The sequence below is a fragment of the Sapajus apella genome, unplaced genomic scaffold (genome assembly GCF_009761245.1).
Source record: "Sapajus apella isolate SASKATOON/1434 unplaced genomic scaffold, GSC_monkey_1.0 scaffold51, whole genome shotgun sequence".
Taxonomy (NCBI): domain Eukaryota; kingdom Metazoa; phylum Chordata; class Mammalia; order Primates; family Cebidae; genus Sapajus; species Sapajus apella.
The window spans coordinates 11518007-11531319 of NW_022436991.1; the positions used below are offsets into that span (position 1 = coordinate 11518007).

At 43.3% G+C, this 13313-nt stretch overlaps 1 protein-coding gene and 1 long non-coding RNA gene across 5 annotated transcripts in view; one reads left to right on the forward strand and one right to left on the reverse strand.

Moving 5' to 3' along the window:
• The window catches only part of LCMT1 (leucine carboxyl methyltransferase 1), a 67000-nt gene that overhangs the window by 42452 nt on the left and 11235 nt on the right, over positions 1 to 13313 (forward strand). For 2 of the 4 annotated variants that reach the window (XM_032242994.1, XM_032242998.1), the window contains 2 exons: positions 5140 to 5242; positions 10846 to 10966. In XM_032242994.1, coding sequence (XP_032098885.1) covers positions 5140 to 5242; positions 10846 to 10966 — 224 coding nt within the window. The remainder of the gene's footprint in view (positions 1 to 5139; positions 5243 to 10845; positions 10967 to 13313) is intronic. The other 2 variants (XM_032242995.1, XM_032242996.1) reach the window with 2 other exon arrangements.
• Positions 9934 to 10377, reverse strand: LOC116526587. The gene is made up of 2 exons (XR_004258208.1): positions 10156 to 10377; positions 9934 to 10121 (listed from the first exon to the last, which is right to left on the reverse strand). It is a non-coding gene; the product is annotated as an uncharacterized LOC116526587 (long non-coding RNA).

Genomic DNA, 13313 nt, shown 5'->3' on the forward strand with positions numbered 1-13313 from the left:
TTTTTTTTTTTTTTTTTTTTTTTGAGATGGAGTCTTGCTCCGTCGCCAGGCTGGAGCACAGTGGTGCAATCTTGGCTCACTGCAACCTCTGTCTCCTGGGTTCAAGCCATTCTTCTGCCTCAGCCTACCGACTAGCTGGGACTACAGGCATGTGCCACCACACTGGGCTAATTTTTGTATTTTTATTAGAGACAGGGTTTCACCATGTTGGCCAGGATGGTCTCGATCTCTTGACCTCGTGATCTGCTCGCCTCAGCCTCCCAAAGTGCTGGGATTCCAGGTGTGAGCCACCGCGCCCGGCTGAGATGCATGCTCTTTAGGGCACTTTACACCCTTACCTTGGGATCAGATTGGACACCACCCCATTCCGGTCACATTGGCACAATATTTTTTTTTTTTGTTTTTTTTTTTTTGTTTTTTTTTTTAGACAGAGTCTTGCTCTGTCTCCTAGGCTGGAGTACGGTGGTGCACTCTCAGTTCATTGCAACCTCCAGCTCCTGGTTCAAGCAATTCTCGTGCCTCAGCCTCCCAGGTAGCTAGGATTACAGGCGTGGTCCACCACACCTGGCTGATTTTGTATTTTTAGTAGAAATAGGGTTTCGCCATGTTGGCCAGGCTGGTCTCAAACTCCTGGCCTCGAGCAATTCGCCTGTCTCAGCCTCCCAAGATGTTGGGATTACGGGCGTGAGCCACCATACGCCAGCCTGGTACTTGCTTTTTAACCACAACATCTGAACACTTAGCTTTGCAAGGATACGGAGCAGTCTGATGTTGAAACTGTGACAGTCTTGAGCTAGTAGCTTAGCCTGACAGATGTTGAGTACCTCTGTGTTCCCTGAAAAATTTAAAATATTTCTCTTTGCCCCAGTGAATTTCTCATCCCACCCCATGGTACCACAGTGCCATCACTTTACCATTCCCTTGAGTCCCAACGACAGTCTTCTAAGATTGTCATTGTTCACATTTTATGATTAAAAGTAGTCTCAAGTGATTATATGACTTTCCCAGAGTCACATGAATTTTTTTTTTAGGGTCTCACTCTCTCGCCCAGGTTGGAGTGCAGTGGTGTGATCACAGCTCACCACAGCCCAGGCTCAATTAATCCTCCCACCTTAGCCTCCCAAGTAGCTGGGACTACAGCTGTGTGCCATCATACCTGTCTAATTTTTGTATTTTTTTGTAGAGATGTGGTATCGCTATGTTGCCCAGGCTGATCTTGAACTCCTGGACTCAAGCAATCTTCCTGCCTCAGCCTCCCAAAGTGCTGTGATTACAGGCGTGAGCCATGGTGCCCCGCTTACTCACATGAAATTTGACATCAGGGCTGTTTGAGACCAAAGCTCATGTTGCTGCAGATTCACTCCAAAGCAAGTTTTTATTTTGGATACTATGTTCTGGATAAAAGCCACAGCATGTTAAGTTCCCCTATCAGAGAGTAATTAGGACTATTTAAGGATTTTTAACAACTGAATGTCAACAAATGGTCTTTGGGTTTTTGTAACTTTAATGCAGGATTTCACAACCTCGGCACTCTTGACACTTGGGTTGGATAATTCTGTAGTGTGGGACTGTTCTGTACATTGTAGAATGTTTACCAATGTCCCTCGCCTCTGCCCACTAGATGCCAGTAGCACCCTCTCGTTGTGACAGCCAAAAAATGTCTCCACACATTGCCAGATGTTCCTTAGTGGCAAAGTTGTCCTATTGGAGAACACTGCTTTAATTTAATAAAGACCAAGCCGGAGGAGTTAGGATTGTCATTACTCTCTTTTCATTCTGACCGTGTAGAAATTGGTTCTTAGGTTTTTAAACCGTATTATAGTGTTATATTTTCAGGGCTTTTCCTCCTTTTTAAGCCTCTTGGAAATCAATCTTCTAAAGAAGTATTGATTACAGAAAGAACTACTGGTAGCGATACAGAGGTTTTAAATCAATGTTAATTGGCTTTCCAGACTAGGGTAAGTATGGTCTTTTTTTTTTTTTTTTTTTTTTTTTTTTTTTTTTTTTAAGAGTCTCTGTGTTGCCCAGGATGATGGAGTAAGGTGGTATGATTTTGGCTCACTGCAACCTCTGCCTGCCAGGTTCAAGCGATTCTCCTGCCTTAGCCCTGCCAAGTAGCTGAGATAACAGGCACCCACCATCATACCCAGCTAACTTGTTGTCAACAAAGATGGAGTTTTGCCTGCTGGCCAGGCCAGTCTTAAATGCCTGAGCTCAGGTGACCCGCCCACCTTGCCTTCCCAAAGTGCTAGGATTACAGGGGTGATCCACCACACAGGGCCGGTCTGTTTCTTTAGAAAGTTCTATAAATATCATACAAAATGTTTTCAGTTGCCTTACATTTTTCTATAATGAAGTAGAATATAGGAAAAGAAGGGATTGTGGATCTCATTTTGGCAAGCAAGTTATCTTTCCCACAAGCTCTCAGAAGCATTCCAGACAGTTAAGGGTTTTTCTGTTCCCATGGCCTCTTGCCAGTGCTAGATTTTATACAAATGGCCTTATTTTCCCAGAATTCTAAAACTCCTTCGAAACTTGCTCTGAGCCTCTGTCCTCCACAAATACGTTTAGTTCCCTGTGAAATAATGGTAAGATATCTTTCAAGGACAGATAATGGACCTGTTATTTTCTCACAGCTTGAGTAGCCCCTGACTTAAGAAAAGCAACTGAATCATGTGATGCTGGTGTGTGTTACTCAAGTCATTAAATTACTTCATTTTATTAAAGGAATCTCAAGGTCATCTAGTCTAGTGCTTCCCATGTGGTATGCCAGCATGCCACCACATACGGCTGGGCCACTGCAGAGAGGCAGATGAGCCTCAAGTCACTGACTCCCTTCAGCTCGGATGTACCTTGTGCACAACTTACAAGAATAATCATGATGATGTGTGATTTTTGCTTTACATGCTAATATTAGATCCTAATGTGAGTAAGATAGGTCTCCCCTGAACTACATGGTATTAGACTTTGTGTGTTAATATTGTGGTGTGTTATTTGTTGTTTTTTGGTCAGGAATGGAAAATCTCATTCCAAATATGCTTATTATTAATATATTTGTTATTTGCAAGAAGTTACACAGGCATTTTGGAATTGTTTTCATAATAGGGTAGACAACTGCCTTCATATTCTTTTATTTTGGAGAGACAAGGTCTTTGTTCTGTTGCCCAGGCTGGAGTGCAGTGGCACGATCATAGCTCACTACATCCTTGAAGTCCTGGGCTCAAGCCATCACACCTCAGCCTCTGGAGTAGCTGGGACTACAGGCATATGTCACCACACTCGACTAATTTTTTTAATTGTTTTGTACAGTCTTGCTACATTGCCCGGGGTGGTCTTGAACTCATTTAAGCCATCCTCCTGCTTGGGCCTCCCAAATGGCTGGGATTATAGGCATGAGCCACTGTACCCAGCCACATGCCATATTCTTTATATTACTTTGCTGACTCCTGACACCCTGGGGCAGACTTTGGGTTCCCTGCTTGCCCATTGTTGCTTTCCTGACATCAAGCAGGCTCTTAGGAAGTGTTTCTTTAGCTTACGGTGTGTAGCCAAATGTATTTGAATCAGCCAAGCGGGGTTATCAAGATAATAAGTGAGAACCTACTTACATGTAATAGTTTAGCCTTTTCAGCACTTTTTGCTGAAGTTCTCAGAGTCAAGAGAACCTGAATTATTAGCAGTAGTACAGGTGGCTATTGATATTTCAGCTCCTGCTATGGTTTGTACCCTTGAGGAAGTGGAGTGAACAATGTCTGGAAGTTGAGTAAATAATAAACTCAAGCAATTTTCTTTCTTTAAAACAATGTGTTAACTTTTATTTTTTATTGTTATTTTTCTGAGACGGACCCTCACCCTGTCACCCAGGCTGGAGTGTAGTGGCATGATCTCGGCTCACTGCAACCTCCAACTTGCCTCAGCCTCCCGAGTAGCTGGAATTAACAGGCATGTGCACCACCATGCCCAGCTAATTTTTTATGTATTTTTAGTAGAGATGGGGTTTTGCCGTGTTGGCCAGGCTGGTTTCAAACTCCTGACCTCAGGTGATCAGCCTGCCTCCTCCTCCCAAGGTGCTGGGATTATAGGCATGAGCCACCACGCCCAGCCTTAACTTTTAATTGAAAAAAGTTTGAAGCATACACATATGCATTGTGACTAGGTTGATAAACCTCCCTGTACCCATCACTTAACTGTCTCATTGTATTTATAGCGGTGGTTCCAAGAGTGTAAGTCATCAGACTAAACATCAGTACCCTCTGGGAACGTCCTAGAAATGTAAATTTCTACTAGTGAAAGATGTAGTGAATCAGAAACTTGGGGTAGAGCCTGTCCGTCTGTGATTTAGCAAGCCACCCAGGTGATTCTGATGACCGCTGAAGCCTGAGAATCACCACAGATACCATTCCATCCTAACTCTGCTGGAGTCTTTCAAAGGAAATTCTGTCATTTTATTTGTAAATACATTAGCACATAAACTGTCTTTTTCAAAACATAGTACAAATTGATGTGACGTTTAGAGAGCAGCCTGCTAATGGGTCCCCATATTTAAATAGGCTTACCCTTTGATCTCTTAATTCCACTCATACTATCTACTTTAAAGAAATTACTGGACAGATGCTTCATGATGTATATGCAAGGATGCTTGCAGTACCTAGATGGGGAAAACTTAGAAATACCACATGTCTCATAGTGAGGGATTGGCTAAACAAGTTATGTTTTATCCACTCGATGGAATGCTATGAAATCATTGTAGAGAAGACTGTCCCTTCTAAGGATGTTGTTATTTAGGAAAAGCAGCTTTCAAACCAGATATTGGATGGTCCCATTTTCTTTTCTCTATTCAATGTGTGTGTGTGTGTGTGTACACCTGTGCACATGTGCCATGTACATGAGAGGGGAAGAATGTGTTTTGTTGTGTACACTAACTTAAGCATGTAGGACGAAACGCTGGAATGTTACACACCAAAAGATGAATAGTTACCTTTGGAAGATATGATTATGGTTAATTTTTGCCTTCCTCTTAACCTATTTTTTTTTTAAACAATGATGCATGTATTTTTATAGTAGGGAAAAACCGTAAAGCTACTGTAACTTTGAAAAAGACATTTTCATTGAAATTATAGCCTCTGATTGCATTTGCAGATGGACACATACTGGATTCAAAGAGATATGCTGTTATTGGAGCAGATCTCCGAGACCTGTCTCAACTGGAAGAGAAACTAAAGAAATGTAACATGAATACACAGTGAGATTTTTTTTAAAAAAAACCTCTTTTGCTTTTGTGATTTCATGCTAATTATGAGATAAGGCCAGTCTGAAGTACAGCATGATACCCGTGTTCCATTTTTTATTCAGTAAGTTTTATTTCATTGCTATTAAGTTTTCTGAAATGTCTTTTGTTTTTTTTTTTTGAGACGAAGTTTCACTTTCGTTGCCCAGGCTGGAGTGCGATGGTGTGATCTTGGCTCACCACAAACTCTGCCTCCCAGGTTCAAGCGATTCTCTTGCCTCAGGCTCCAGAGTAGCTGGGATTACAGGCATGCGCCACCATGCCCAGATAATATTGTATTTTTAATAGAGATGGGGTTTCTCCATGTTGGTCAGGCTGGTCTCAAACTCCTGACCTCAGGTAATCTGCCCATCTTGACCTCTCGAAGTGCTGGGATTACAGGTGTGAGCCACCACACCTGGTGTAGTTTTCTGAAATTTTTTAAGCAGCACTATTCTTTAAATATGTTTCCACATCAGAATCATCTGTGTTACTTTGCAGAAATACTAGTGCCTGATTTCATATGAAAGTTTGAGAGAAGATAATTGTATGGATAGAAACGTATTTGTAACATATAAAGAAAAGATTAGCATCCAGGATATATAAAGAACAACTACTATTTGAAAAAAAAGTCTCATAGAAAAATGGGCAAAGGATAGATGACCAGGCAGCTCAAAGAAGAAACTGAATATCCTGTGAAACAGGTATTGGGCATCAGTGGTAATCAGATGAAATTCTATTTTACTCCCACCAAGTTGGTAAAAATGTAATAGGGGACAATACCAAGTATTGGCAAGGATGTGGGGGATAGAGAATGATACAGCATTGGTGGAAGTGATCTTCGTATAACCATTGTGAGGAGCAATCTGGAAGTATCTAGTAACATTAAAAGTGTATGTACCATATGATGTAGCAGTCCCACTTTTGTGGGTGTCCCCTTGAGAAGATATTGCATGTGTGCATCAGGAGCGTGTTCATTGTAGTTCATGAGTCTGGGAACTTAGTCCAGCTGGACAGATTTGATTTCTGACAGGAACATCCGCTAGACCATGACCTTGGATAACTTGCTTCACCTCTCTGCATCTGTTCCCTCTTCTGAAAAATGTGAGTAATAGGACGGGCATGGTGGCTCATGCCTGTAATCCCAGCACTTTGGGAGGCCAACGTGGGTGGATCACCTGAGGTCAGGAGTTCGAGACCAGCCTGGCCAGCATGGTGAAGCCCCATCTCTACTAAAAATACAAAAAATCAGCTGGGCATGGTGACGGGCGGCCGTAATCCCAGCTACTTGGGAGGCCAAGGCAGGAAAATCACTTGAACCCAGGAGGTGGAGGTTGCAGTGAGCTGAGATTATGACATTGCACTCCAGCCTGGACAACAGAGTGAGACTCCATCTCAAAAAAAAGAAAAATGTGAATGCGAATAGAATAATAGAACCCAGCTGTAAGTGTTAGTAGTTGAGGATATTGATAACTATCAAATCTCTGAGAAATGCTATTTATTTCTGTAATTTTAATTGTTGATGATTTTGATGGTTCCTCAAAGAGAAGATAGAAATAATTCCTAATCCCAGTACTTAGAGATAACCACCTTAAAATTTTATCCCCAAATTTGTAAATATATATTTTCATTTAAAATGTGATTATGCTATACATATAATTTTGGAACTTTTTTTTTTTTTTTTTTTGGAGACAGGGTTCTTACTCTGTCACCCAGGCTAGAGTGCAGTGGTGTGATCTGTGCTCACTGCAGCATGAATCTCTCAGGCCCAAGTGATCCTCCCACCTCAGCCTTCTGAGTAGTGGGGACCACAGGCGTGCACCACCACACCCGGCTAATTTTTATAGAGACAAGATTTCACCTTATTGCCCAGGCTGGTTATGAGCTCCTGAGCTCAAGCAATCTGCCTGCCTTGGCCTCCCAAAGTGCTGGAATTACAGATTTGAGCCACCACACTCAGCCAGTTTTGGAACTTTTAAAAGAATCAGCTGGGCGCAGTGGCTCATACCACTCAGGAGGAGGAGGCTGCAGTGAGCCAAGATCACAGCACTGCACTCCAGCCTGGCAACAGAGTGAGACTCTGTCTCAAAAAAAAAAAAAAAAAAAAAGCCGGGCGTGGTGGCTCACACCTGTAATCTCAGCACTTTGGGAGGCCAAGGCGGGTGGATCACGAGGTCAAGAGATCAAGACCATCCTAGCCAACATGGTGAAACCCCGTCTCTACTAAAAACACAAAAAAATTAGCTGGGCGTGGTGGAACACACCTGTAGTCCCAGCAACTTGGGAGGCTGAGGCAGGAGAATTGCTTGAACCCGGGAGGTGGAGGTTGCAGTGAGCCGAGATCGAGCCACTGCACTCCAGCCTGGCGCCTGGGACAGAGTGAGACTCTGTCTCAAAAAAAAATAAAGAATCAAAGATATATGTGTATATGTACACATATAATCATTCATGTGTTTATTAGTCTTCACTCATTTAGCAAATAATCGAGATTCTGTGAGGTACAGGTACTATAGAGCTTACACAGTATTATGAACAAAACAGCTTACACAGTATTATGTAAGGAAAAGAGACATTAAATAGCTAATTACATTTGACTGTTAATTACTCTTGTGATATCTGCTTTGAAGAAGTGTAGGGAAGCATCTAATAGGCTACTTGAATCTGGGGACCATGGATAGCTTTTGTGTCAAATATAGTCCCTGAAACATCATACTTATGAGCTGCCTAGCAGTCCATTGGGTAGGATATACCATGTTGTTTTCAACCAGTTTCTTGTTGGGCACTTGATGTCACACTATTTATTTTTTCTGAGATCTCCTGCCAGTAAAAACAGATGAAAACCACCCATTGGCCTTTTGGGAAAAATCACAGCCAGCCATGAGGAACATCAATATTTAGGGGGTCAGGAAGGGAGAAGAGGCCCCAGTAAAGGAGTCTGAGAATGAGGAGTAAGTGAATTGGGAAAAACCAGTCGAGCTGTGGACAAAGGAGAAGAGTTTCTTCAGGCTTCACCAGTCCTGTCAGCACTGACCCTGTTCCAGACTAGTTGGGTCAAGGAGAGTCAAGAATATTGGTTCCCCCGCCTTGAATTTTGGGATAAAGGAACGAATAGTTCAAGCAAGCCAAAAAAGGAGAGTGCACATGAGTTGTGAACTGCCAAAGTTCCTTTTAAAAAAATTAAGGCCTTTAGATATTTCTTTTTTTTTTTTTTTTTTTTTTTGAGACAGAGTCTCACTCTGTTGGCAGGCAGCAGGCTGGAGTGCAGTGATGTGATCTCGGCTCACTGCAACCGCTGCCTCCTGGGTTCAAGCAATTCTCCTGCCTCAGCCTCCCAAGTAGCTGGGACTACAGGCACGCGCCACCACGCCCAGCTAATGCACCACCATGCCCAGCTAATTTTTGTATTTTTTAGTAGAGATGGGGTTTTACCATGTTGGCCAGGATGGTCTTGATCTCCTGACCTCATGCTTCTCCCGCCTCGGCCTCCCAAAGTGCTGGGATTACAGGCTTGAGCCACTGCGCCTGGCCTTAGATACTTCTTAAGGGGTTTGTTGCTTCTCCTATTTCGTAGTTTGTTGATTGCTACCGGTCTGGTGAATCAGAGTGTATATACCAATAATGTAATTTCTTGAAGATTATTTGTGTTCAATTTTTTTTTTTTTTGAGACAGGATCTCACTCTGTTACCTAGGCTGGAATGCAGGCAGTAGCATGATCTTGGCTTACTGCAACCTCTGCCTCCCAGGTTCGAGCAATTCTCAGGAGGCTGAAACCTCGAGTAGTTGGGACTACAGGTGCATGCCACCATGCCCACCTTTTTTTTGAGATGGAGTCTCACTCTGTCACCCAGGCTGGAGTGCAGTGGCGTGATCTTGGCACACTGCAATCTCCATCTCCCAGGTTCGAGCAATTCTCCTGTCTCAGCCTCCTGAGGAGCTGGGATTACAGGTGCCTGCCACCACGCCTGAGTAATTTAATTTTTGTATTCTTAGTAGAGATGGGATTTCTCCACGTTGGCCAGGCTGGTCTCAAACTCCTGACCTCAAATGATCTACCCACCTTGGCCTCCCAAAGTGCTGGGATTACAGGCATGAGCCATCATGCCTTGCCCTGTGTTCAATTCTTGATGGCAAAAGTTTATATAAGAAGAATTAGCCTAGGCAAAGCAGTAAGACTCCATTTCTGTAAAAAGTTTTTAAAAATTAGCTGAGCGTAGTGGAACATGCCTGTAGTCCTAGCTACTTGGGAGGCTGGGGCAGGAAGATCACTTGAGGCCAGGAGGTCAGGGTTACAGTAAGCTGTGATTGCCTCACTGCACTCCAGCCTGGGTGACAGGGCAACACCCTGTCTCTAAAGAAAAAAGAATTAGGTTCTATTAAATGAATGTCAGTATTTCTACATTATATCAGTCAGCTTTTGTTGTGTAACAGATCACCTCAAATTCAGTGGTTTAAAACAACTCACAGAATATTTAGTTACTCAGGATGCTATGAGTTGGCAGTTTGGGCTGAGCATAGCTGGATGTTCTTCTGCAGTTTGGACTGGGCTCAGCTGGATGTTCTCCTGCAGTTTGGGCTGGTCTTAGCTGGATGTTCTTCTGTAGTTTGGGCTGAGCATAGCTGGATATTCTTCTGCAGTTTGAACTGGGCTTAGCTGGATGTTCTCCCACAGTTTGGGCTGGGCTTAGCTGGATGTTCTTCTGCAGTTTAGGCTGGGCTTAGCTGGATGTTCTTCTGCAGTTTGGGCTGGGCTTAGCTGGATGTTCTTCTGTAGTTTGGGCTGGCTTAGCTGGATGTTCTTCTGCAGTTTGGACTGGGCTTAGCTGGATGTTCTTCTGTAGTTTGGGCTGGGTTTAGCTGGATTCTCTTCTGCAGTTTGGATTGGCCTTACTTAGCTGGAGGTTCTTCTGCAGTTTGGACTGGGCTTAGCTGGATAGTTCTGCTTGGTATGAGGTTTAGCATATATCCTTAAGTAGTTTAATCATGTGGACAGTGGGCAGGCCAGCTACGCTCTGGCTGGCTGTCAGTTGGGATGCCTTCGTCTCTTCCACTGGTCATCTCCTCCTATAGCAAGCTAGCTTGGATTCCTTCACATAGTGGTTTCAGGTTTCCAAATGCAGCAAGAGAGCAAGCACCAATGTGCATGTGACTTTCAAGCTTCTGCTTGCATCATGGTTTTGCTACTGTCCTGTTGACAAAACAAAAGTTTCGTGACTACCCAGATTCCAGGGGTAGAAGAGTAAACACCTCTCAAATGGGAGAAGCTGCAGTGTTAGATTGGCATGGAGTGAGTATACAGCAGGGGAGAACTTGTAGCCACTTTTACAGTCTACCACAGACACTGAACATGTTTTCATAGCCACACAAATCACTGCTTACTGCTCACTGCTCAGCTTTTCACAGTAGAAAGCTCGGGTCGTGATGGTGGTCCACATGTATTCCTGCCCTGACTGGGGCTGTGCTTGCTCAGGCCTTCTTATCTCCCTGGAGCATGGACTACCCCACCAGTACTGCAACATGTGTACAATTAGAGGGGCCTGACTTGATAACAAATTTATGTGCCTTTTTTTCTTCTCTTAAGATTGCCAACACTCCTGATAGCTGAATGTGTGCTGGTTTACATGACTCCAGAGCAGTCCGCAAACCTCCTAAAGTGGGCAGCCAACAGTTTTGAGGTGGCCATGTTCATAAACTACGAACAGGTAAAAGGAAGCACGGGAGAATTAGATTCTGTACAAGACCCCAGTGGTGGCTTCCCCATCCCAGCACCCTTAGGATAACCTTCCTTAGCCTTTTCCTTCTGCCTCCAGCCTCTCACATAGCTCCTTTATTCATCCACTAGCAATCAGTACTCCTGACCTGTTGACCTCCTGCAGACTTTCAGCCAGAGTTATTGGAACTTCTATCTTAGCCTTTACAAAAGGTTTTCAAGTTCTCATTGTTATCATTACATGTACTATGGAGTCATCGAATGTGAGGAAGGGGATTTTGGCCACCAGCATTTCGGGGTAGCAACCCAGATGCTGTCAGGGACAGGCAGGTGGTGCCAGTGGAGGAAGTCAGCCAGGGGTAATAGTGTGGGGTTTGGCAACTGAACTGGAGCACCCACGTCCCATTGCATTAAGAGTGGCCACTGCCCATTTATAGCCTGTTGTTATGTAGGCATGTGAGCCTAGAGCTGCCAGAACTTTTTCAAAAGAAGTTGGAAATGTAGGATTTTAAAAAAAAGAAAAGAAAAAGAAATAATACCCACTCTCCAGATTGCTGGTCAGTGGCTTATCACATAATAAGCACTGATTCATGCTATTTTTATTGTTTATTGCTTTTTATTTATTTGTTTGTTTGAGATAGGGTCTCACTGTATCACCCAGGCTGGAGTGCAGTGGTGAGTATCATAGCTCACTGCAGCCTCGACCTCCCGGGGCTCAGGTGATCCTCCCACGTCACCCTCCCAAGTAACCAGGATCACAGGTGCACACCACCATGCCAAGCTAATTTAAAAATTTTTTTGTACAGACGGTTTCGCCATATTGCCTGGCTGGTCAATTTTATTCTTTTAAATCTGCTTTTCTTTTTTATTTTATCACACATAAGAGCAGTAAGGGGACTTACCCAGTATCACGTAATTATGGACAGATCTAGGACTAGCCCTTGGTCTCTCAACCTCCTCTCCAGGTCCCTTCCTGCCCAGGTTCCTGTGCAGATGGTTCTCGATTGGTTGATTTTACACCCTTCCCTCTCTTTAATTGGGAGCGATCCTCAGACTCTGTCTTCCATCTCGATGGGTGGATGTAATGGAAGCGAAAGGACTCACTGGTCGTTTCTTGTGATGTGAATAAGTCTGATGTGAATAAACCCATCTTTGCTTTCAGGATAACCACATCTGGGGAGAAACGGATTCCATCATCCATGCTTCCACATGTTTTGAATTTGTGCTGCTTCATTCACTTTGCTCAGTTTGTGTATTCTTTTGTTGAACAAGTGTTTATTCAATATCATGTGAGATTCAGTGAATTCTGACCAGAGATCTTGTCACTTTGGAGTAAGCCTGGGAATGTGTCAGTTTCAAAATGTTGTCCATAGCTGTCCCTAAACTGGTTCAGCCCCCACCCGCCACCCTCATCTGGTGCATAATGAACATTTAACTTAATTCAGTGATTTCCTAACAGACACAAAATGATCAGCACCCTTACAACCATGTGTTAATTGCTCACATACCTTAATTGTTTTCTTTTTCTTTTCTTTTCTTTTTTTTTTTTAAGAGACAGGGTTTTGTTGTTTCACTGAGACTGGAGTGCAGTGGTGCCATCATAGCTTACTGCAGTCTTGAGCTCCCAGGCTCAAGTGATCCACCCACATCAGTCTCCTTAATAGCTGGGACTTATAGGTGCATACCACCACTCTCAGATAATTTTTTTTTTTTTTTTTTTTGGTAGAGATGGTGTCTCACTATGGTGTCCAGGCTGGTCTCAAACTCCTGGCTTCAAGCAGTTCTCCCACCCTAGTCTCCCAAAGCGCTGAGACTACAGGTATCAGCCACCATGCTTAGCTTGTTTTCTAATTAGTAGTTTAAGATGACAGGCCAGGCGTGGTGGCTCACGCTTGTAATCTCAGCACTTTGGGAGGCCGAGGCAGGTGGATTGCCTGAGCTCAGGAGTTTGAGACCAGCCTGGGCAACACAGTGAAACCATGTCTCTACTAAAAATACAAAAAATTAGCTGAGCGTGGCAGCATGTCCCTTTAATTCCAGCTACTCAGGAGGCTGAGGCAGGAGAATTGCTAGAACCCAGGAAGTGGAGGTTGCAGTAAGCCAAGATTGCGCCACTACACTCCAGCCTGGGTGACCAAGCAAGACTCCATCTCTTAAAAAAAAAAAAAAAAAAAAAGTGACAAAACTACATGGATGATAATTTCAATAATAATCCTAAAGCAGTGGTAGCAAATTCTTAGATTTTGCTTACTATATAGCAGGGACTATTCTATGAGTTTGACATACATTAACTTATTTATTTATTTATTTATTTATTTATTTATTTATTTATTTATTTA